At 38.2% G+C, this 24,733-nt stretch overlaps 1 protein-coding gene across 3 annotated transcripts in view; it reads right to left on the reverse strand.

Annotated features, from left to right (window-relative positions):
• PCDH17 (protocadherin 17) overlaps positions 1 to 24,733 on the reverse strand; it is a 189,054-nt gene that overhangs the window by 126,420 nt on the left and 37,901 nt on the right. For all 3 annotated transcript variants that reach the window (XM_066581421.1, XM_066581412.1, XM_066581428.1), the window contains one exon: positions 51 to 109. In XM_066581421.1, the coding sequence (XP_066437518.1) occupies positions 51 to 109 (59 nt within the window). The remainder of the gene's footprint in view (positions 1 to 50; positions 110 to 24,733) is intronic.

A 24,733-nucleotide genomic window follows, 5' to 3' on the forward strand; every position in this document is an offset into this window, starting at 1 on the left:
AAGAATGCCCCAAAAAGTGCATTACTGAGCTTTATTTGAGATTCTATTACCTTTGAACAAACTGTTGTCTGCTTCCCATGTAATTGGGCTCTGCAGGAAAATTGTCTGTCTGTAAAGAGAACAGAATATAAATATATAAGTATGTAAATGCATGAATACATATTTGACAAATATGACGCTCAGCAACAGAGTTTTCAGGCATATAAATAATCAAAGGAAAAAAATATTTTATGTCTGTACATTTTAATTAAACTATGAAAAAAAAATGAGCACAGTGGAAAACAGAATTAATCAATCCTAGGCATTAGCTCTTAAAATGAGTATTAACACTTTGCCATTGTTATATATAGAGTAGCGCTTACTATCTATGTATACGTATTTTTTATTAGCCGGCTATGATATTTCAGTGACTTGAATAGTGATTATTTTACACAAAAACAAGTAATTAATTTACTACTTTTTAGCACCACATCGCCTTTTCAGGTTTTTGCACATCACTAAACATAATGTTATGCTTTTTAGGACTGTGGTTACCTATCAATCTAGAACTGATCATATATAACACAGATAGAGCCTAAAATAATAGAGCCATTTATTTCAACTTGTATACAGCTGTTTCAGGCATGTTACCCCTTATCAATACAAGATGTTGAAACCATGACAAATTTATGGAGCAACTAGTCGAGAATATCCAGCAGTGGATATCGAGAATATCCATTACAGTGTTGTGCAATCAACAGGATCAAAAGGAAGCAAGTAGTTAATATAACTAGAAATGTACTACTGGTACATGCTTTGTGCCATCACTGCTCCTGTGTCTCACCTGTCAATGGCGCTGCGGTCAAGCACTGGCGCCCTCCATGACCTGCCTGAAGGGTATGCACTTCTACCCTTTACTTTAAAGGGCCAGTGCTCGTGCCCTACGCATGTCCTCCACCAATCCCCATCCTGGTCCCGCTATATTAGACATCCCCCTCATATGGAAGGCATTATGTCCCATTATCACTAAGACCCAATTTGTATGTATTCTGGTCCTGACTCCTGCTAGATTGATGACCATTCTGACTTCTGTGCGCCCTGACCGAAGCTCTGTTTATTGGAATTGATTATTGTTTGCTGCTTGTCCTGACCATTGGAACTATATGTGTGAGTAAAGACTTGGTTGGGGACCCCACAGCAAAAACGTTTTACCAAGGGTAAAAAGTGTGGTTCTCCAAGTGCTGACTTCTCAGATAGCCCAAAGTCAAACAGGTGTGTGGCAAGGCGATTCTACATACATCTGCCTGATAATTTGGTTTATTTTGTACTGATGTCTATAGCAGCTCTCATGACATGGTGAATTACTAAAATCATCCTTTCTCCTTAAGTGTACAATATATATGTTCACCCCTAACTACATTAAAACCTTACTGGCCATCCTATTCATTTTAATATATTTTAGCTCATCATTTTGTTTGAAGGCTTCTAGGCCACTAATCAAATTATGTACCTGGGTACCTGAAGATGTAAGACCTGTTTCTTATCAGTGTAGTATGAACTTATCTTTGCACCCATATTATGGCTGCAAATCCTGGCCAGCTGCACAGCTAATGACCCAAACTAAAAGCATTGTAGAGATCTATGATCCTGTTAGTTTGGGTCATTAGACCCATGATTCGGAGGGGATTTGTGGCCATAAGGATGGCTCACAGAATGTGCTTGCATTATGTTCATGTGGAAATGGCATTACAGCACTGCTGTCCTCTTGTCTGCTAAGAGGGTCTCCGGTCTCTTCAGACAACACAATATAACACACCTTGGATACATTGTCCTTCATTTCTACATGTTATGACCTTTATCAAAAGCTATCATAAAATTAATGCAAGTTTTTTTTGTTTTTTGTTTTTTAAAACCTAATTGCAAATAAATGAAAAGATATGCTTTAGACCAAATCTCTTATGGGCATTTTTATTTATTAGAACAATAGCAAGCATTGCATGTATGGATAATTCAATCTGCATAATTAAGTCTCATCCATATTAATAGCTGTTGCTGTGTAACACCACTGCATGCAAACAATAATATTAATGATCACAGTTGCCAAGTGCAAAAGAAAAAAATGTCATTTAATGGTTCCGTTAAGTATTTTTAGCACAGTGAGCTTGCAAACCAAAGATCTAATGTTGTTTACTAGATTCAAATTATGTGGGCTTCTGCCAATTACAGTCTGAATTATCTTTGTATAAGTCATGGAAGCTTCAAGAGGCAAAAACAATAGAATAGAGACAAACAAAATAAGATGATAGCAATGAGGCAAATTCATCAACACGAGCATCAACAAGCCTGTATCCCTTGCAGCTGTCATACTGATGAAGTCCTGACTGTTCTACGCATCATATCACGTTGTGCTGCACCAGCAGTGTTTTTTTAATGTGCGTGCAAAAAACATTTAAGAAGCACTGAGAAAACGCTTAATTAATGAAGCAGGAAGCCTAAGGTAATGGTTAATGTTGCACTGTGAGTGTTTACATAAATGGCTAATCTTAAAAATTACGCTCTTTTTCTGGGAGTTAATTTCATTTAATCTTGCTGGTGGCCGTATGTCATTAAAAAGAACTTCAGTAATGAAGATCTAATGATAGCATTTATAAGACTGTACAACATGTTAGACGTTTTGGGTGTTGTCATGTCCTTCATGTAAAATTTCCCTAAATGATTTCTTAAATATCCTACTTCAACTTGTCTGTTACTTTCTAAATCTCATCAAAATGAAAAGCTCAGTTGCACATTATTTTGGATAAAGAAAGCTCAATGCATATCATCAATAATTTCAAATAGCTATACTATGATTCTCTTTTCATAGTTTAGACATCAGGCCCCCCTTCCCTTAATGAGCCAACGAAGACCTAATTCATATATGGTTTACATAGTTTTACATTCAACTCGATAGGCCTTACACATTAGCAAGGTGAAATTAAGCATCATTTAAACGCACTGAAATAAATGGAGTCTTGTAGAGTAAGGGCTGTTCTTTGTAGAAGTCTCATCCCTGGATAAAGGCCCATTTAGACACAGTGAATATTGCTCAAAATTCACTCAAAAGCCATCTTTTGAGCTATAAACATTGTGTCTAAATGTGCCGATGTTTTACTGTTCGGCCGAATGATGGTTTTGAGTTCTGCTTGAAAACCGTCCTTCAGCAGAACAGCTGATAAGCAGGACTGCACGCTTTGTTCTGCCTGGAGAGATCTGATTACAGCTGATAACATTGTTACAGCTGTTCTCAGTTCTCAGCCCCACAGCAGAACAGCTGATCAGCAGGACCGCAGACAGTGTCTGCTGTCCATGGTGCTTAATTCTCCATGGGGAGCTCATGGCTGAACAATGGAGCTAATTATAGAGCTCACACCTCCTGCTGAGATCTGTAACAGCTCCCAGTAGGTCATTTGCATGCAAATGAAGCTAATAAAGTACTAATAGCAATTAGTGCCTATTAGTATTTCATGCAAAACGATCGCTGATCTGTCAATCTTTTGAAAGATATCTGTGTATAAATGGGCCTTAACACAGAGAGATACTTTACATTGCACTGATTGAATCACTTCTGGATTTTGTATGTGTGAGTCTAAATATGGATGGACACATTTTATCCTTTATATTTATTTGAATAAAACCATTCATTGTCACCACTCATAGCCTCTCCTAATTGTAGGAAACTATTAGGCCTTATACAGAAGGTAATATGTGAGCTGCGCATGAGAAACTTGTGTGTAATTCACATCAGACAGCACATAGACACCTGGACTTTGCATGTGCTGTTCTCATCTGTAAAAACAGACCAGATTAGGACATGCAGTGGTTATGTGAATAGCACCATAGGCTATTATGAAGCTATGTGCTGTCCGTGAACTACATGGAAAGCAGATGGCCTGAATATACTATGAAACGTGTAGAAATCCACACCTGAACCACCTCAGTCATAGATATGGAACGCATGTTTCAGCCACAGAAAATCATGCCATGAATCACTGTAAAGAAGAGCAAGAAGTCCTGGAAAGGATGATATGGCCCCCACAGAGCCCGGATCTTATCATCATTGAGTCCATCTGGGATTACATGAATAGACAGAAGCATTCGAGCAAGCCAACATGCATAGAAGATCTATGGTTAGTTCTCCAAGATATTTGGAACAACCTTCCTGCCAAGTTCCTTCAAAAACTATGTGCAAGTATACCTAGAAGAATTGATGCTGTTTTAAAGACAAAGATTGGTCACACCAAATATTGATTTTAGATTTCTCTTTTGTCCACTTACGTTACATTTTGTTAATTGACAAAAATAAACTATTAACACTTCTGTTTTTCTAAGCATTCTTACTTTGCAGGATTTTTTCCATACCTGCCTAAATGTTTGCAAAATACTTTGTGTTTATGTTACTGTTATTGTTTTAGCTTAGAATGGAAAATATCACATTTTTAACGAGTGCGTGTTAATTTTTTTCACTTAAATAATTTAGCATAAATGTTTAGACATTTTATCGCTTAACTTTAATTTGCTTGAAAATTGATTTCATAGGAGTATTATGCATGCTTGAAAACTGTTAAGACCAAGCAGGTTGATAGGATTTTGAAGGAGTGTGATTTTTTAAAATTCATACAGTAAGATTGCATGGAAAACACTTGAATATGTGCTTTTCAATAGACAATACACTGGAGATAAATTACTAGGGACAATATACTAGAGATAAATTAAGTTAAGTTAATATATGTCTATATGTAGTCCTGACCTAACAAAGTCCTAAAACATTCTGTGATATTAGTTAATGGTTGTGTTTAATGTGCATTAACATTACAGACCAAGCTGTTGTTTTCCAGTTCTGGTACATGTAATGTTCAATCAGCTGTGATTATTTATATGGTAAGCCAAGAAAATATAAGGTTCATTCCACAGCTGGACTGCACAACACTATGTTGTACTGACTTCCCGCCAACTGAAGATAGTACCAAAAACTAGCAAAACTATGAGCACTGTATTACTTATTGATCAGATCTTTTTCATTAGGATAGATCTATAATTAGGTCTATGACTCTAATATACCTTAAATATATGAGAAATTGGCAAAGACTAAAGGAATAAGCTTCTCCAACTATAATTTTACAATTATATAATTTTATAATCAACCATATTTGTTTGGTGTCATGTGATGGAGAAAAGTGTAAGCTGTTTGAAACATGTACCATGTTTCCCCAAAAATAGGACACTGAAAGAGACACAGCGTCTTATTTTCGGGCAGTGTCTTATACTCACCTAGACAGCGGCGTCCCAGTCCCTTGCATTGGTCTCCAGCACTGCGGCAGGCTACTGTGTCTTCCACGCTGACGGCCCTCTCTTCCTGGTAACTAATGGGGCTTTGAATACCCTGCCTTCTGCAAGTAAGCGCTGTGATTGGATCGAGGGCAAACCAATCACAGCCATCTCTCAATGAACCAATCACAGCCATTCAGTGATGTCATTCATTGAATGGCTGTGAATGATCGAACACCCGCTCTGATTGGCTGAGCTAGCAGCGCTCATGATCCAATCACAGCACTTGCCTGCTGGAGGCGGGGTATTTAAATTCACATTGCCAGGAGGAGAGTGCTATCAGAGCGGAGGACACAGCAGCCTGCCACAGTGCCAGAGACCAGTGCAAGGGACCAGGATGCCGCCAGCTAGGTGTGTATTGCTGTTTTTTTTTAATCTAGTGTAGCTAGGGCTTTTTTTTTGGGGGGGGGGGGATTATTTCAAGCCCTCCCCTTCCCCTGAAGATCAGGGTAGGGATTATTTTGGGGGTAGGTCTTATTATCGGGGAAACACAGTAATTAAAATATCAGCTATCTATGTATCTTGCCAGTCTTTTAATTTATTTCTATTCATCAATAATGTTTTTAGGTTGCATCGTGTCTGTAATGGAGTCTACCTTTTGCACATGTTTGCACTAGGCTGTAGCCAGCGTTAATCCATGCTTACTGTACATGCATGAGTTGAAGACTTGACTAAAATATAAAATGTTGTAATTCTTACAGACTATAAAACAGCAGCCAGTCTATCTTGAGATCTCTGCCAATCAGCAGATTAAAGGAGCTGCAACACCACTGTGAGTGCTGCAGCTTTTCCAATATTTAAGATAGGCCATTAATTTCTGATTGGTGGCGGTCCGCCAATCAGCTGATTGAAGGGGCTGTGGCGCTCATGTGAACATCAGTGTTTGCATGTGAGCATGAACCTGTTTGTACTCAGAATGCTGCATTATTTATAGTGACCATTCTGAGTACTGCAGGCTTGTCCTATTCACTTCAATAGGGTAAGCCTGTAGTACTCAGAATGACAACTATGAATACTACTACATTCTGAATATGAACAAAAATAAATAATAAATACAACCATATTGGATGCACTATATGGTGGCAAACTATAGTACAGCACTGTAGGGACTTTGAGTCTCACCATTAAGGCTTTTTGCATACAGCTCTGCATATGATTGAAGCATTAAAGAGTTGTTATAGTTTCAGATGCGGTTTCACAAAATAAGCTGATTTTTGTGTACTAAAAATTTATAAAATTTTCCAGTTTTCTTTTTCTATAATTTCTTCACAATTTTTCAAATCCTGTATCTGCTTGCAGATATTCAATAAAATCTTTATTGCTTAGTTTCTAGTAAAGCGATGAACACATAGTTACACAGCTTGTTACAATACAGAAGTCTGATAACTGCCTGTAACAATCTGAGCAACTGTGTCCATTATATGACCCGGACAAATTTATATCCACTGTGGGAAAACAATGAAGGTTTGTTGAATGTCTACTGAATGACAGAATATTAGATTATAGCAAATATTGTCTAGAAAACGGTGGTGCGCTGAACATTAAATGGAACATAAAGGAACTCCAGGAAGTGCTAGGACTGCAAAAAGCCCGGGGGCCTGCACTAGGCATTACACAGTGTAACAGTTTTTCACAGACTGTTCCTTTAATATAAAGTTTTCACTTGTTAACTAAAAAGAAGTTCTATTTTTTGATTTCCTATAGCTTTTGATCTTAAGGCAGTCAGCTAACACAGTAACTCAACAGTAGCTTTGCCAGGTACTGTATGTTATGTTAAAGCCTAGAGTGATGGAGCATTTCAATATGCGCTCTTGGGAATTAAAAGCTCTGTCTTATAATATTGTTATGTTGAATTGAGCTCTATCGGGACATTTTAACTTGTACTACTTATTTTTGTATTAACCTAAACTCTCACAAACCACCCTTTTGTGTGTGCAGCCCATCAATGAACACTTATTATGTTTGTGTAGGTTAAAAGGGAGTATACTAAATACAATCTCAGTCAACTTGATGAGGCAATTGATCAACTAAGGCTCATGTCGCAATCTAAATTAAATGCGGTTATAAGCTTTTCTAAATCATATGACTTCATTTGCATTAATTAAACTCAGTTTGCAATCGCCAGCTATATACAAATTGAGAGTAGATCAATTTCAATCAGTATCTACATATTTTATTTAGGATAAGGGGTTCTGTAGGACTAAAGATGCTTTTACATGTCCTGATTATTGTTCAGATTATTGCTGGATTGCGGGAATCTGAACGATGATTGGACCATGTAAATGCCCACAGCGAATGAACAATAAATGATGATTCGCTTTCCGTTCAGTTTCTGCAGGCATAAAAAAAGCTGGGTCGGTGTAAACAAGCCGTCGTTCATCTATGAACGATGGCTTGTTTATTGTAGTTGGAGTGTCTGACAGTTGTATTGTGTGAAAGAGCCTTAAGGAAGGTTCAGTGAAGGAAATACATTGCTTATTTGTATGCCATTTATAATGCTGCTGTCTTCTTATGCCCCTGCCACCTGCTCTTAGAGACCATATTGCATTAGAAATTGTACATGATCAGTATGCTAATTGATTGTACTGAAGATACTAGCTAAATCCTACATGCCACGGCATGGATTTACAGTATGTTCCAGCTACTGATGCCGTGTGCAGCTGGAGTGTACATTTATATGGTGCTTTTTATTGCTATGGCAGGTAGGGCTGCATGGTGCTCTGCCATTAATTAGAATGGGCCAATACCATGTCAGCCCAATCTTCTTGAAGGGACAAGGGTCTAAGATGATCAGCTCCCCTTGTCACTATATGCTATACACAGAGCTAGATGTTTATAGCTAGATGCTATACACAGAGCTCAAAATGAGCACTGGTTTATGCAAAGAGGTTTCCTTTCTGCATGCAAATCATTGATATAGAAACCCATGAGATCAGAATGCTGCCACTAGCTTCCAACAGTCTGATGGGTGAAGCATGCTGGAAGGCTGCTACCAGAATTCCTCTGTATGAAAATGATATCTAATCATGATCTAGTTGCCAACAAAAATCATATAAGTGTTTCATATAAAAAAAAAAAAATTGAGAAGAAACAAAAAGACATATAAATAATCTTATATATAAAATGCAAAGTGTGTTTGTTTGTGTCTTATACAAATCCACAGTTCTGGTCCAATTTGAGTGAAATTGTGTGTTCTTCAGTGCCAGGTGATGAATACTGGTATTAACAAAGCGAAAACTGAACGACTTCCCCTGTAATTTTTGTTGCCAATAGCAACCAATCACAGCTCAGCTTTCGTTTCTTATACTGTTGAGGTAAAATGAAGGCTGCGCTGTGATTGGTTGGTATTTCTTACACAGCTGAGGTAAAATGAAAGCTGCACTGTGATTGGTTGCTATGGGGACACAGATTTTCTTTTGAACAGCTTTCATAAGAGTGCGATGCTCGGCTCATTTTTGTGGCCACTTTGTATATTCCAGGACTGCTATTCATAAAATCTCCGTGCAGCAAATAAAAAGGGGAAAAAGGCCTAACTTCTCCCTCAGGCTATTATCAGGGATGATTCTCTGTGACATGGATACTTTGTAGATGGACATCATAGGTGTATGGGTATATGCCACTATCTTTTTTTATGCCTACAACAAAAGAGTCTGAACACCTGTACTTTGCACCCATTTATAGATCCCACATACAGTCTAAAGGCAGGAAGCAATGGTGACCTTTCTTCTTCTATATTACGGCAATGATGCAGTTTGGGCAAGGTATATGTATTTACCATCTTACAGGAAGGTGCAGGGATTACTTTATGTCAAACTATAAATCTGTCTGGGTAAACCAATTCTGTTAAATTACATAAGGAAAAAAGTAGGAAATTTGCTTTTCCTCCTATTGTAAGTTAAAAATTGAAAATCTACTGGTTTTATTTTGGTACCACAAAAAACGCTAGGACTCCAGTCATAATTTAATTTCTCTGCCCCACTTTTGGAACACAGAAATGGCATTAGAACCAAAACAGACACATTCGATTTTTAGCCCAATTGATTTCAATGGGTTTCTAAAAAGCGGAAAGCAAACATTAAGCTTTTCTTTTGTTTCTGTTCATTAAGTTACCTTTTTTCTAAACAAAACAAATAGCACTGCAGGCCAAAAGCAGAGCAGAGAAGCGGAATTATGTCTGAGCCTAACATGGTCTAGAAACAATGTGATATGATTCTCTATCTGAAATTGGTCATAAAGTGTGACAGCATTAGACATAGAAAAATTAAGTTGTGTTGACAGCATACAGTCATGCGGAATATGTTGCCACTAATGTGCAGCATTCTGTAAATAAATCCATAGCTTGAATGGGAGTGAAGGAAGCTAGTATCTGTTGAATATACAACCTGAGTTCCCAAAAAGTTGGGACAATGTGTAAAATGTAAATAAATGTAAACTAAAAAAAGAATGCAATGATTTGAAAGATCATCTAACCATAATTTATTCCCAACAGAAGATAGAACACATATCAGAAGGTGAACATTTTTGCATTACATTTTTAAAAATTAATCATTTACAAATTGATAGCAGCAACATATAGTTGCGACAGGGGTAACAAAAAGCGGAAGACTAATTTTCGGTAAACCACATGAATGTAAATAATAAGGGCATATTAGAGAGGCAGAGTCTCTCAAAAACAAAGATCGTCAGTCAATGGTTCACCAATCTGTAAAAATCTACATCTAAAATTGTGGAACAAGTTCAGAAAAATGTTCCGCAATGCAAAATTGTGAATACTTTATATCCCAGCATCTACACTGCATAATATCATGAAAAAATTCAGAGAATCTGGAGAAATTCATGTGCACAAGTGACAAAGGCATCAGTCAACATTAGATTCCTGAGATCTCAGGCGGCCCTGCATTAAAGACGCTGCGTTATGCTGTTAAGCAAATCACTGAATCGACTCAGGAATACTTCCAGAAGTGATTGTCTCTGAACACAATTTGTCATGCAATCCACAAATGCAAGTTAAAGCTGTACCATGCAAAAAAGAAGCCATATGTCAACAAAATCCAGAAATGCAAACGTCTTCTCTGGGCCAAAGCTCATTTAAAATGGATGAGGTAAAATGGAAAACTGTTCTGTTGTCAGATGAATCAAAGTTTGAAAATTATTTTTGGAAACCACCGACACTGGTTCCTGCAGACTCAAGAGGAGGGGGACCACCCAGCTTGCTATCCACGTACAGTTCAAAAGCCTGCATCTCCGATGTTATTAGTGCATTACTGCTTATGGCATTGGCAGCTTACACATCTTGAAAGGCACTATCAATGCTAGCAGTATATAGAGGTTTTAGAACCACATATGCTCCCATCCAGACAATGTCTCTTTCAGGAAAGACCTTGCACCTTTCAGCAAGACAATGCTAAACCACATACTACATCCATCATAACAGCATGGCTTTGCAGAACAAGAGTCCAGGTGCTGAACCGGCCGCCTGCAGTCCAGACCTTTCACCAATAGAAAACATTTAGTGTATTCTGAAATGAAAAATCCAGCAAGGAAGACCCAGGACTGTTGAGAAACTAGAATCTTACAACAGAAAAGAATAGGACAACATTCCTCTACCAAAACTTCAGCAACTGGTCTCCTCACTTCCCAGACATTTATAGACTCTTAAAAATAAGAGGATATGCTACACAATGGGAAACATGGCCCTGGCCAAACGTTTGTGAGATGTGTTACTAAGTGCTATCGTGAATAGAATATGGGTATATGAGATTTCCAAATCATTGCATTTTTTTCTTTACATTAATTTACGTTTCACCCAGCATCCCAACTTTTTTTGTAATTGGGGTTGTATTTGCTGTATACATATGTAGTAATATAAAGTTTCCTTAGACACCCTAACAGAAGTAAAAAATGAACAGGGACAATAACAGTTATTGAAAAAGTTGTAAAGGTTTGGAACAGCAGACATATTCTAATGAATCTGCTAATTTCTGCTATATACAATACATATATACTTATGACATGGCCACTTAGTTTCTATGGCCTACTTATATTCATTGGAAATGGTATAAAAACTTCCATAATAAGATCTATAATACCGAGCAATAACTTGTGTTTAAGAATTCCTTCAGGCTTAGGGGCGCATTTGTTTGAATGCTTACAACAGGCATGAATTCTCTTATTTTCTATAGAAAAGCCTTTGGGTAAACACCAAGAAAAAACGTGAGACCCACATTTTTTATAGTATCACTCTTGTTGACCATTGGCTGTGTCTGGTATCGCATTTCAGCAGGCAGATGAAAGAAGCTGGGCTACAGTTTTGGGACATGTCCCATGGGCAAGTTACCATGTTTTCACGTTTTGGTGGAAAAAGCTAACCTGTCTTTGTATTACACATATCAAATGTGCAATAAATGCAAACACATTGTATCATTTATTAAGGTCAGGTCAGTGAAGTGATGGAAAGTTCCATATGCTGACACCCACAGTTTTTTTCCTTGTGTTTTTCTTTTTAAGCTAATTTCACAATTCAGCATAAGCATCAGGTGACTCTGCAATAACGAACATAAAGCATTGCACACACAATTGCCAGTGTAATATATTTGCATCATTCTCTTTAGATAAGACCTCATTTCACTGATATACTGCCAATAAAATGCATTAAGAGCCATTTCAAAGAGTCACCCTGTTCCAGTTTTCTTGTCAAGTTAATACATTGGATCATATTAACAGTAATTCCTTGTCAATAATGCAGATCAAAATCCTGTTAATGGAGTTATGCTGCCAATACAGTACTCTCTTTACTGATTACCCTCACAATGTGACAAAAATAAAATCGGATTACACAGTCTCCTTATGCTTTGGCGCATAAATATTTCAGAAATTTTGAGTCAACAACATGGTAAAGTAGCACTGGTTAAACTCATTTATTTCATGTTATATGTCTTCTACAGGAAAAGTCAGCATTCCAATATGCTTGCATTAAATTACACACACTTTATCACTACGGTATGCACTCTTCATTTAACAGTCACTACACAATGTCATTTTACCTATGCGCCATACAAAGGCAAAACACAAGCAAGCGTATGAATTATTTCACCTAAACATCTGTGACAACCAACATATGAGAGACAAAACATCAAAATACAAATGCAGGACCTATATTATGTATTGCAAGATGGGTTGCCGTAGTATAAAGGACATTTTCTATCAACATGTGTCAAATAATCCAGCCATAAACTAATTTACTGACTTTTAAACAAGCCGTTTGTATTATATTTTATGGGTGTGCCACAGTGGTGCCATTCTCCATATTATTATTAGCTTTTTCTTCTGCGTGTTTATCTGGCCTTAAATGACTATTGTTGGACAGCATAAAAAGAGTCCCTCAATACTTTTACATGAATGCTTACTGTTTATGGACAGAAGCTAAGGCTAGGCGCAAACTTGCAAAAAAAGTCTGTTTCACATCAGCTTTGAGTGGCCTCTGTAATCAGTCTGTATGTTCGTTTTTTTTTTTTTCTCTGTAATTTATGCATTTATCCCATTCGCAAAAAAAAACTGAAACAAGCCAATTCTTTTTTCTGCATCTAAAAAAAAGGCATCTGTGTGCTGCCTGTTTTTTTCTCCTAAGACCATTGACTTGAATTAGCAAGTCTAATTTGTAAAACGGTTGAAAATAAAGCATGCCATCAGTTTTTTCATGCGGTCTGTATCTGCACCATAGAATAATATGGGACCGTATATTATCCGTGTGTCAACTGTTTTTTTTTTATGTACAACACACGTATAAATAAACACTAGACTGTCAGAAGCCTAATTATAAGCAAAAAAATCAGCTTGCATCAGCTGTTTTTATTTCAATGATTGGTTTGGTTGCATAAAACCATGACAACAATGATCTAATTATGTAGAATGTTGCACTTTGTTTGTAAATTATAAAAAAAATCTTTAGTGAACAGTTGTAGAATAATAAATCTTAGAATAAATTTGACTGGCCATATAAGTAAGAGGAGCCTTCTTATAGTTCTCCAAAAAGTATTGAAACACATTATCAAATTATACATTTATAAACTAATCCCGATAATGTTATTCAATTTAATATATAATGCATTTATTACTATTATGGCGTGTTCAATGTTTAACTTGGTTAATACCAGTACTAAGTGCTAAGCCGGACAACGACCAAGGCAGAGCGACCAGTGCAATGCAAAAATGAAACCTGTGTGTTGTTTGTGTGCCCAAGTCTAGAAACTTCCTGAGGGCTCAGTCACACGGGTGCATCGGCACCCGTACACCGGCGCTGATGCGCCCGTGTGATTGACCAGTTACTGCAGAAAGAAGACGGCCGTACCTGAAGACGGATGTCTCTCTGCAGCGCTGATGAAAGAACACATGACCGGCAATGAAGCCAGTCACATGTTCTTTCCTCCGGCGCTGCAGAGAGACGTCCGTCTTCAGGTACGGCCGTCTGCTACCTGCTGTAACACGGGCACGGATGCGCCCGTGTGACTAAGCCCTGACAATGTGAAAGGTGTGTTACTATTATTATAATAATCTGATTAACATCTTTGACTAAAATTACTTTTCAAATAAGCTGTTTTTCCCCAAAACTTTTTAGCAATGTTGAGTTTTAAAACATTACCTTAAAACGATGCCTAAATATCAATGAATTGAATTATCTTTTACACTTCCGTTTAGCAATCACGTGCACTGAAACTTAACATTTGCAACTCTTTAGTGTATCTTTTATCTGCAAGCCCCACCCTGCTGGTAATACCTTAAACCTGTGTTCACACAGGGCTGATTTGCTGTTGTTTTGCCGCGGTTTGCCGTTGCACATCCGCACTGCTGCAAAACCGCTGCGTTTGCAGTGCAATGCAGCACAAATGAGTTTTGCAAAAAAGCTGTTCTCACAGGGCGGATTTTTTCCGCACAGCCGCAGTGCGGAAATGCAACTGCGGCGCGGTTTTCAAAGATGCAGCATGCCCATTCTTCTGTCTTTTTCGCAGCGCTTTTTTGTCCATAGACCTCCATGGACGCAGCAAAATCCGCGGCAAAAAGTAAAAAAATGCAGCGGAAAAAAAACGCTTGCAGATTTTTCTACAGGAAAATCCACAAACCAAAATTAACCTTTGAAGCAGTTTTGCCGCAGAAGCATTTCCTCTGCGGCAAAACCGCAACGGAAAAACCGCGGCAAAACCGCAGCAAATCCGTCCTGTGTGAACCCAGCCTAAGACTACCAAGCAGAGATCATGTTTACAAGATTTAGCCATCTGGAATGATATGTATTCCCAAATGATGTGTGGCTTATTAAATTACAGGGTGAAAAGAGAACAATTAAGGCAACTGATAAAATGATAAAAATTATTTTTGATACATGTTTGACATTTTTTGCACTGGAATATTTTTCACGCTGTATATTTGAGGATTGTTTTAAGATACAAATAAATTAAATTATTATTTCTACCCTTGAAGAACCTCCACTATATCTGTATATAGAACATACTCAGACACATAAATATCTATTTTATATTAATTTTACTAAACCAGATATACAGAAATTACCACCTCCACTGTTCATAAGATTGCATTGTATATAGATGAAAGGAGCTATGTACTGTAGCTTGAAATTGGCAAGTAGAAAAAGTGACAGGGGATTATTACAAATCTCCTGCACGTCCCTCAACAGCATCCCCCTTTCTTCAGTGCTTGAAATAAAACACCAAAAGAGCATTATATCTGAATGCCATATTGTGGCCATAGAAGAAATTCCATGTTTCTTTTGAAGAATGAAACAACCAAAAATTAAATATTGTTTTTGATATCTGCAGCTGCCATACACCTACTGTAGTTGCAATAAACACAAGAAGGGCCAACTACAGCAAAATCTACACATCTATTAATACATGCATTAAATAAAATGCCATAAAGCACATATCTGGTTATAAATACACATTTAGTACTACTCTACTCTTCATACTCTTTTAGGGAATTTCGAGGTAATACAGGTAGGTCTCCTTCTTTCAAAACTGTTTTTAGCCTTAGTGGAAATGGGCTATAATGGGCATATTTTGGTTTGGAGCACAATAGTGGAGCACCCACTATGTATTACATGGTGAGCCCAAAGATGTCAATGTGCATTGTGCAATGTTTAACTTTCAGGGCATTGGTACTGTAGAACACTTTTTATGGGGTTTTTCCACAGATCACAGATGATTGTTGGAATTTCCACTAGCCAAATTCCTTGAGATCCTCCTACAGAATGTGTACAAAACACTTTTGGACTTAATGTTAAAAATAAAATAATAGGGAGTTCACATGCAATGCAGAGTTACAAATGCCAGTTTAGGAGTGCCTACATAGAAGTAAGTATTGAAGATTTCTAAAGTTTGTAGTGCATTTGGAGATGCTAAGAGCCATGTTAGCTATACAATTCCAAAAAAGAAAAAACAAGAACACTATTTATATTCACTAATGTAATCTTTTTTTTTTTTTCAAAGAATAAATTATATAAAGAATTGTTGAACTTTAAAATGATAATTATTTGTTTTTAATATAACTAGCCATGGGTGGCTGGCTGTTATATTTTATCATGAAAACTCTGGAGAAGAATTTCTCCCACTGAGCTAGTTGAAGTTGAAGTGCCAAAAGCATTATATTGAGACTAAAAGATTAAAGGATTTTCATTAAAATCTTTTCTCAGGTGAAGGTTCATGATTTGTTTAATGGTTTGTGCAAATCAATCATGTTCTAATTTGTACAAAAAGCATAATAAATGTGTGGTATTAAAGGGCATCTGTCATCAGTTTTATGCTGCCCTAACCTCGAGCAGTATGAAACAGCGACAGGCTCCCCAATGACAAAAAACAAAATTTTAATCTAAAATTCTAACCTGAAAATGCAGAGTTAATAAAAAAAAATAGTTTGAAAATAAGATAGGCTTGTAAAGAAGTATCCACTAGGCAGCTCTGCTTCAGGTTGTCTCTGTCTGTTTGACAGGTCTCAATATTTTTATTAGGGAGCATGTACTACCGAAGACCATCAGTAACAAGATCATTAACCTTTTCACTACTGTAGGACTATTGAGGATCTAGTGCTCAGGGTACACATTTGCACCATTGACAAAGTTAGAGGTAGGTGGAAGGTAATTAAAACAATTTCAGAGAACTAGAAAGTTCAGGGCAAGAACCTCCGAAATAGTATTTTCTGAAATACTACCTATACCACGTGCCCTACCAGAAGGGCAGAGAGAGATTAGGAAGGTAAACAAGTGGCAAAAGAGTTGCTGTAGGAAGAAGGAGTTTGGATTCCTGCAGAACTGGGCTGTCTTTGCTCTTGCTACAGGTTCTACTATAGGTATGGGCTGCCTCCAATGAGGAGGGTGCAGCTGCTCTAGGGGAGAAGATGGCTAGAAGGTTGAAGGAGTGTGTAAACTAGAAACTGGGGGCAGGGCAATCACAGAGACAGAAGGGAAGATAATGTAGACAGTAACCTGGGACTAAGTAATGAAACTGGTGGTAGAGCAGTGGGGGGGGGGGGGTTAGTACAGTTAGAACTGACAGAACTGTTAATAGGGAAACTCTAAATAAAATTAAAAATATAAATAAAAATTAACCCAAACATTCAAAACTGTATGGTGACTAATGCATGAAGTCTGACCAATAAAGTTAACAATATGGAAGTAATAATGTCTGAGGAAAATTACAACATAGCTGGAATAGCAGGATCTGGATGGAAGAAAGCTGTGACTGGGCTATGAATTCAGAGGGTTACAGTCTGCTCAGAAAGAACCCCAAAAATGGAAAGTGAGAGGGCTTTTTGTTTATGTAAAATCCTGTTGAAGCCCACACTATGGAAGATATATGTGAGGGAGACACGTGAAAAAAGAAGGTTTCTACACCAACATAGAAAGGATTTCTTTACTTTAAGATCAGTAAGACAATGGAACTCTTTGCTTCTTTAGGGCTCAGTCACACGGGTGCATTGGCGCCCGTACACCGGCGCTGATCCGCCCGTGTGACTGAGCTGTTACTGCAGAAAGAAGACGGCCGTACGGCTGTCTGCTACCTGCAGTAACACGGGCGCCGATGCAGTCCATGTGACTGAGCCCTTAGCTATCTATTTCGATAAGACTTAAAGAAGGGCCTAGATGCTTTTTTGAGCATTACAATATTACATGTTATAGTCACTAATTACTTTAGAAGTGTTGTTGATTCAGGGGTTTACCCTAATTGCCTACCTGAAGTCAGGAAGGAATTTTTTTCTTTAAATAAGAAAAACTGGCTTCTACCTCATTGAGGTTTGTTGCCCTTCCCATAGTCCCATAGTCATCGTAATAGGCTGAATTGGATGGACATATGTTTTCTTTCAGACTAACATATTATGTTACTATGTTATACATACAAGGTCTAATTCTTTAATGTACCAGAATGAAAACATTTCTGCATTAAGTCTACATTAAAAGATTCAGTTATTATGCAAGTTGTTTTCTAAATTATTTTAAAACTTTGCCTCTAATTTTGTTAAAAGAATCATCATATTTTAACGTAATTTTATTTGATTCTTGCACTATTGTTTCCTCCATTGTAATCACGGAGAGATCAGCAGAGAACATACTGTACAAGGTTCTGTAATATCCAAGCTACTTAATCTTCTCCATGATCATCAAAGCACAATTGTCTTTATGATCTTCAAATCTGCATATCAAATTACACTAAAGTTATGCAAAACTGTAAAGATGGTATCACATTCGCAAGCATTAGGATTATCTGAATAGACTGGTATGCAGTATCTACATTCAGCGCTGGCCTATTAAAACCTATCATTCTTACAGTGCATTTAGTAGCAGTGAAGAAATTAGGATAATTAAGTGCTTTAGAACTGTTCTTATGTATAAAGACATCAATTTCAAACAACTTGCTGTGGATTTCTTAAAAGACCCATCTAATACATTTAAATCCCATTAAAAAAAACGAAATGCTTATATAGAAAGTTGTTACCAACATAAATAATCTGCTTTGCAATTTCTTTAAAAATCCACTTATGACACATTGTAATACACTTTGGCATAATTTAATTCAATGTTATTGAACAATTCGTTGAGCAAGTCTATTCATAAGTGGTTGCTTAGCAATCAGCAATGATCTGGGGGGAAAATAGCTTATGGAAGGACATTGATCAGACCTGAATTTCAATAACAATGTTTACTTAGGAATGCAAAAAAATGCATTTGGCAAAAAAAATAATTCATATACACTATAATAAACAACATTTTATAAAGAAAACACCAATTCCAAATTGGTGTAAACAAAACATGAGCATGTATAACTTCAAAAGAAAAATATTTAAAACAATGTGCAAAAAACAGTATGTAAAAATATAAAAGAATGTTTGAAGTAATTGATTTTATTGCAGAAGCTGTCAAAAACTATAAAGGCTGCATTTAGCTGATAAACACAGCAAACAGGAAACTGTCCTTTAAAAATTTTCTTTGTAATGTTTTCTTCCTTTTAATTAAAAAAGTAATTAAGACACAATAGTACATTTAATGACAAATATTTGTGATGTAAAATTGCCACTCATTATACTGCTTAGCGTGATTTGTTATACTTTTGTTTAGATTGGTTATTAAACATTGTTTTCTTTCCAACCAACTTTCTAAATAGAACTGCACATTTACTGACAATGAAGATAAATTAATAATTAAAGGGATTGTATAGGATTTAAAAACTGTATAGGATTTTTTGCAAAAAACATTGACACAACTGTTTTGCCACACAATAACGTGGCATCACTGTTTAGCAGCTTGGCTCCACTAAAGTGAAGAAAGTTCATAGAATCATAGAATGGTAGCGTTGGAAGGGACTCCCACGGTCATCGGGTCCAACTCCCTGCTCAGTGCAGGATTCACGAAATCATCCCAGACAGATATTTGTTCAGCCTTTGCTTGCCACTTCCATTGAAGAAGAACTCACCACCTCCCGTGGTAACCTCACCACCTCCCATGGTAACCTCACTACCTCCCGTGGTAACCTTACCACCTCCCGTGAGCTGCAATACAACACACAACCTATGTAATCATATTATGGCTTTAGGACCTATTGAGTTTTCAAATATACTTTAAAACCAAGTTCTGAGAGCCATAAAGCATTTACATTTTAGCACTTGAGTATAACAGCTACAACTCTTGAGCTATTGCTGATTCTAATGAACCAAACTTAAGGCCTATTTACGCAATGATTATTGCTCACTCAAAAGCTATCATTTGAGCAATAATTGTTGTGTGTAAATGCTCCCATTTTTCTATCTTCAGTTGAATGATGATTTTTAGGTGAGCATAAAATCCATCATTCAGCCGGAGAGACGATATCACAGACAACATGCTGTGTTTGCTGTCCATGGTGCTGTATTCCAATGCAGAAGTTCACATGGCTGTATTCCTGCGATGTAAAAGCACCCAGCTGGACCAATATAGCTCGAGCGCTTTCACGCTGGGATGAAAAGATAGTCCTGGAACTATCTTTCCGTCTGGAATACGTCAGCCGCTGCATGGGCGCCTATAGGAGCCAATGACAGCGAGCGGAGAAGGGAGGTGGGAGCGAGTTTGGCGGCATGACTGCTAAACTCTCTCCCTCTTCTCTCCCTCTCTCCTCCCCTCCAGCTGTTTGCAATGAGAGGGGGTGGGACAGGGGTGGAGCTAAGCTTCACCCTGCTCCACCCCCTCCCATTGCTGGCAGCAAGGGGCGGGGAGGGGCTGGGTGCTTAGTTCTGCCCCTGTCCCACCCACTCCCATTGCAAACAGCCAGAAGGAATGGGAGAGGAGGTGAGCAAGCAAGGGGGAGGGAAGGGGAGGCAATGGCATTGCAGGGCCTGTGCTATCTGAATGGGCGCGCAAACATTAGGGGCACATAAAAACACCTACGGCCGTGTGACAGAGATCTAAGATTGAGCTTTCTGTTCAACTGCAGAAATTGTTCCAATCCCTGTAAGATAAAGCCTTATGGCCCTTTTATATGCGACAACATTCGTCTAAATGACTGCACGAGTGCTGATGTCCCCGCTAAGGTTGTTAGTGATTGTGCAGAGCGTTTAGACGACACATTTCACCACTGGATTATGGGCTTCTCGCTCAGCGCTTCATCTTCTATGTGAAGCACTGACGAGGATCATTTATACAGAACAAGAAGCCAGCGATCCCGCAATAGTTTTTATGCTGACTGCGAATGAATATGACCAATTTTTTTGCATTTACACTGCACGATTATTGCTCAAATTCGTTTGTTTTGAATTAGACTTAGGCAATAATCGTTACGTGTAAAGGGGACACTAGTATTCTCTACAGTTGGCTTTACACTGTACTATTATGGTAATCTAATGGTAATATGTTATGCAGATCAGATAACAACCTTATCTAATGAATCTAACCATTACTGTGATTTATATGTATTATTAAAGGGGTTGTCCCGCGAAACAAAGTTGGGGTATACACTTCTGTATGGCCATATTAATGCACTTTGTAATGTACATTGTGCATTAATTATGCGCCATACAGAGGTTATTCACTTACCTGTTCCGTTGCTGGCGTCCTCGTCTCCATGGTGCCGTCTAATTTTCAGCGTCTAATCGCCCGATTAGACGCGCTTGCGCAGTCCGGTCTTCTCCGTGTTGAATGGGGCTGCTCGTGCTGGAGAGCTGCTCTTTGTAGCTCCGCCCCGTCACGTGTGCCGATTCCAGCCAATCAGGAGGCTGGAATTGGCAATGGACCGCACAGAAGACCTGCGGTCCACCGAGGGTGAAGATCCCGGCGGCCATCTTCACAAGGTAAGTAAGAAGTCACGGGAGCGCGGGGATTCGGGTAAGTACTATCCGGTTTTTTTTTTCAACACATGCATCGGGTTTGTCTCGCGCCGAACGGGGGGGCTGTTGAAAAAAAAAAAAAAAAACGTTTCGGCGCGGGACAACCCCTTTAACTATTGCAAGAATGTGATTGCTCTGAAATTAGCCTTGTGCAAATTGAGACTTATAATCTATATTAGTTCCGACGACTGTTTCTTTAAGATAAAATACCACCACCAAAAGTCACTGTTGTGCTTAAAGTCTGGGTACGCTGGCACTATTGCTACAATTACCTACATGCACAGTATAGTTACATACTGTATATACACTAATATAATTAATTTAATTGATACTATTAAAACCTTCTATTGTATTAACATTCTGAACAGCTTCTGTGATGACACTTAAGGTATTAAATTATCTTTGGTATTCTAGTGAAAAATTTACATTTAAAATATAGCACTTTCACATAATTTCCAACTACTTACCCAAAGTTTCCTGTAGAGCTGTATGTCAGGTTGCAATATGAAAAACACTCTATATTTCATTTAAGAAGTATGTGTCTTACAGTATTATTATGGCCATTTTCTCTCAGGTTGTGCCCTCCATAGAAATGAATTAAAACCCTATTATTAGGAATTTATTTAGCTTATTCCCAGGGTATTATTATTCTTAAAGTTAAAAGGATTATCCAGTTTAGAAAGGCCATTTTATACACCCTTTTAGGTAATTCTGAGTCAGTACACTGGGGTCATCTGTTCAGGTTCCTCATTTTCTTAACACAGGCAAAAATGGTAGCAAAAACCTTTGCATACCTTGGAAGACATGTTCTGTGCTTACCCAGGCAACTCATTGATTTTAAAGGGTTATGGATAATGCTTCATTTCCCTTGAGATGGTGCATCTAAGGGTCCTTTTACATGGAATGAATATCATTCAGTTTATCACTAGACTATGTGAAACTGATTGATACTCGTTCAGTGTGAACAGTGCTGGCAACTGAACGATGAATGGTAATTCGTTCACTTATCATTTAGTTCATGCAAGCATAAAAATCAAACAAGAATTGACTCCTATGAACAGGCAGTCATTCATTTATTAATGACTGCCTGTTTACTCTGAATGGAGGCTGGCAGCCGAAAACGATCTCTGGTGCACTCTACATGATTCAGTGAAGTATTCAAGGTCCTGTATGAAAGCAGCCGGCAGTTGTCCCATGTAAAAGGTTTCCTCTTTCGAAGCTTTTCCCACCAATAACAGTGGATTTATAGGGTTCTCAGCAAGGAGACAATTTGTCCATATCAGAGAACCCTTTAAATTAATTTTCTCCCTTTGCATACTACTCCATGTCATCACATAGAGGTGAATAGAAGAAGACATTAACAAGATAACCAGACATACAGCCAGTAGAGGGCGGAAAGCTTAGAGTCTGTTCATAGTGGTATATATAGTGAATGCCTAAGGGCTCATGTCCACGGGCAAAAGAAGAATTAAAATCCGCAGCAGATTTTAACTCTTCTCCTGCCCGCGGATCCGCACCCCATAGGGATGCATTGACCACCCGCGGGGTAGATAAATACCCGTGGATGGTCAATAAAAGTGATTTAAAAAAAAATGGAGCATGAAAAAATCTGAACCATGCTCCATTTTCGTGCGGGTCTCCCGCGGGGACGGCTCCCGCGGGCTTCTATTGAAGCCTATGGAAGCCGTCCGGATCCGCGGGAGACCTAAAATAGGAATTTAAAAGAATTTACTCATCCGGAGCGGGCGGGGAAGGTCTTCTCTTCCTCACGGCCGGATCTTTCTTGCTTCGGCTCGGCGGATGTGCCCGGCGCATGCGCGCGGCACGTCGGCGACATGCCGGCGACGTGCCGCCGCCGTGACGACTTCATCCGCCAGCCGAAAAAGAAGATCCGGCCGTGAGGAAGAGAAGGCTTTCCCCGCCCGCTCCAGATGAGTAAATTCTTTTAAATTCCTATTTTCAGCGCTCATGTCCGGGCAGGAGGGACCCGCTGCAGATTCTCCATGTAGAATCCGTAGCGGGCCTGATTTTCCCCGTGGACATGAGGCCTAAGTGACCCAAGACAGCATTCCATACTCTCCAAAATGTCTGTTCTTCCTAATCCTAGAGGAAAGCCCTGCAGCAAAAAACTGCATAAAAAAGTTAAATACTGTGCAGATTCCAAGATGAAGACTGTTCATGAGCACATGTAAATTTTATCATCTGGGTGGACATGAGTTTGAATATTATTATTCAAGAAATGTCATAAAATTCTAAAGTATCCATATGAAGACCGTCTTCAAGTTCGAAACTAATGTGAAATTAATTTTGTACTACAAAAACATAAATAATATTGTATTTGGCCCATTATTAAAATAAAATGTAAAAAAAACCCACAAACTGAACAGTGTCTTAAATGATTAAATATATTCTCTCATCCTAATCAGAATGTGCTTTATTTATGCAGATTAGTTACATCCAAAGTTTCATTTCTCCACCTGCATTAAACCTTTGATCACAGAGCTTGTTAAAATAAATGATTCTTTATTGTTGTGATTTCCCTTCACATAATTACACAGTAGTTTAACTACCCACTTTTTTTATAAATACATGAAACGTGCGCCAATCACATTCTGCACACCTACATTAGATCATCAGTGAACTGGAAGCATCCTTACAAAGACACTTTTTAACATCATCAGAGCGAACAATATAATTAGCAATGTCTCTAGTCAGTGGGAGAAAAAAGTTAAACTATACATCACCAAACAATATATGTCCACATATTTAACTTTATTCTTGCCTTTGCGCTTATCTTAATTCATGTAAACATAAATCTTGTCTTAATAAATTCTTTTTCATCTTTCAAGTGATTTTTTGTAATTAATCATTATTCATTTTTGAACTGTGGTGGGGATCACTATGAGTTCTCTGTATTCTTTTATCTCTGATTATTCAAACAGCATTGACTAAATACTACAGCCTGACAATCACTGTGATGATGAGCTGGGAGAGGCAAGGGTTGCGCTCTCCTTATATCAAAACAACACAAAACTTTTTGGACCATTTTGAGTGATAGGAGAATGGACTTGTAACTGGAATATGCTTCTCTCGGGCTGTATATTTAGGTGACAGATGTGCTCTAAGGGGGTTGTGCCAACAGTAAGGCCTCTTTCGCACGACTGTGGGAGTTTTTACGTTCAGCCATATCGGCTGAAAAATCGCATGACTAATGAATAGCTGTGATCAAGTCCCAATCTTTAGCAGTGTATTTTCTGCCATTCACATGGCTGGCTGCAGCATATCGGCTAACAAATATCCTGCAGCGCGGGAATCCCTCATTCGGCAGAAATCTTCAGAATGAATACCAATGCTTAAATAGAACCAGCTGTCTTCTTTTCCCTGCGTTGGATGCAGCTAAACACTCTCCCACTTCTTTTTTTTCAGCTCCCATAGAAGGCTATGGGAGCTTTGAGCGTATCTTGGCCAAAGATAGAGCAAGACCTATATTTTGACTCAGCGTACGAAATTTGCATCCTAAAACAGCTGCTGATGTTCT

This window comes from Eleutherodactylus coqui, chromosome 1 (assembly GCF_035609145.1).
Source record: "Eleutherodactylus coqui strain aEleCoq1 chromosome 1, aEleCoq1.hap1, whole genome shotgun sequence".
NCBI lineage: Eukaryota > Metazoa > Chordata > Amphibia > Anura > Eleutherodactylidae > Eleutherodactylus > Eleutherodactylus coqui.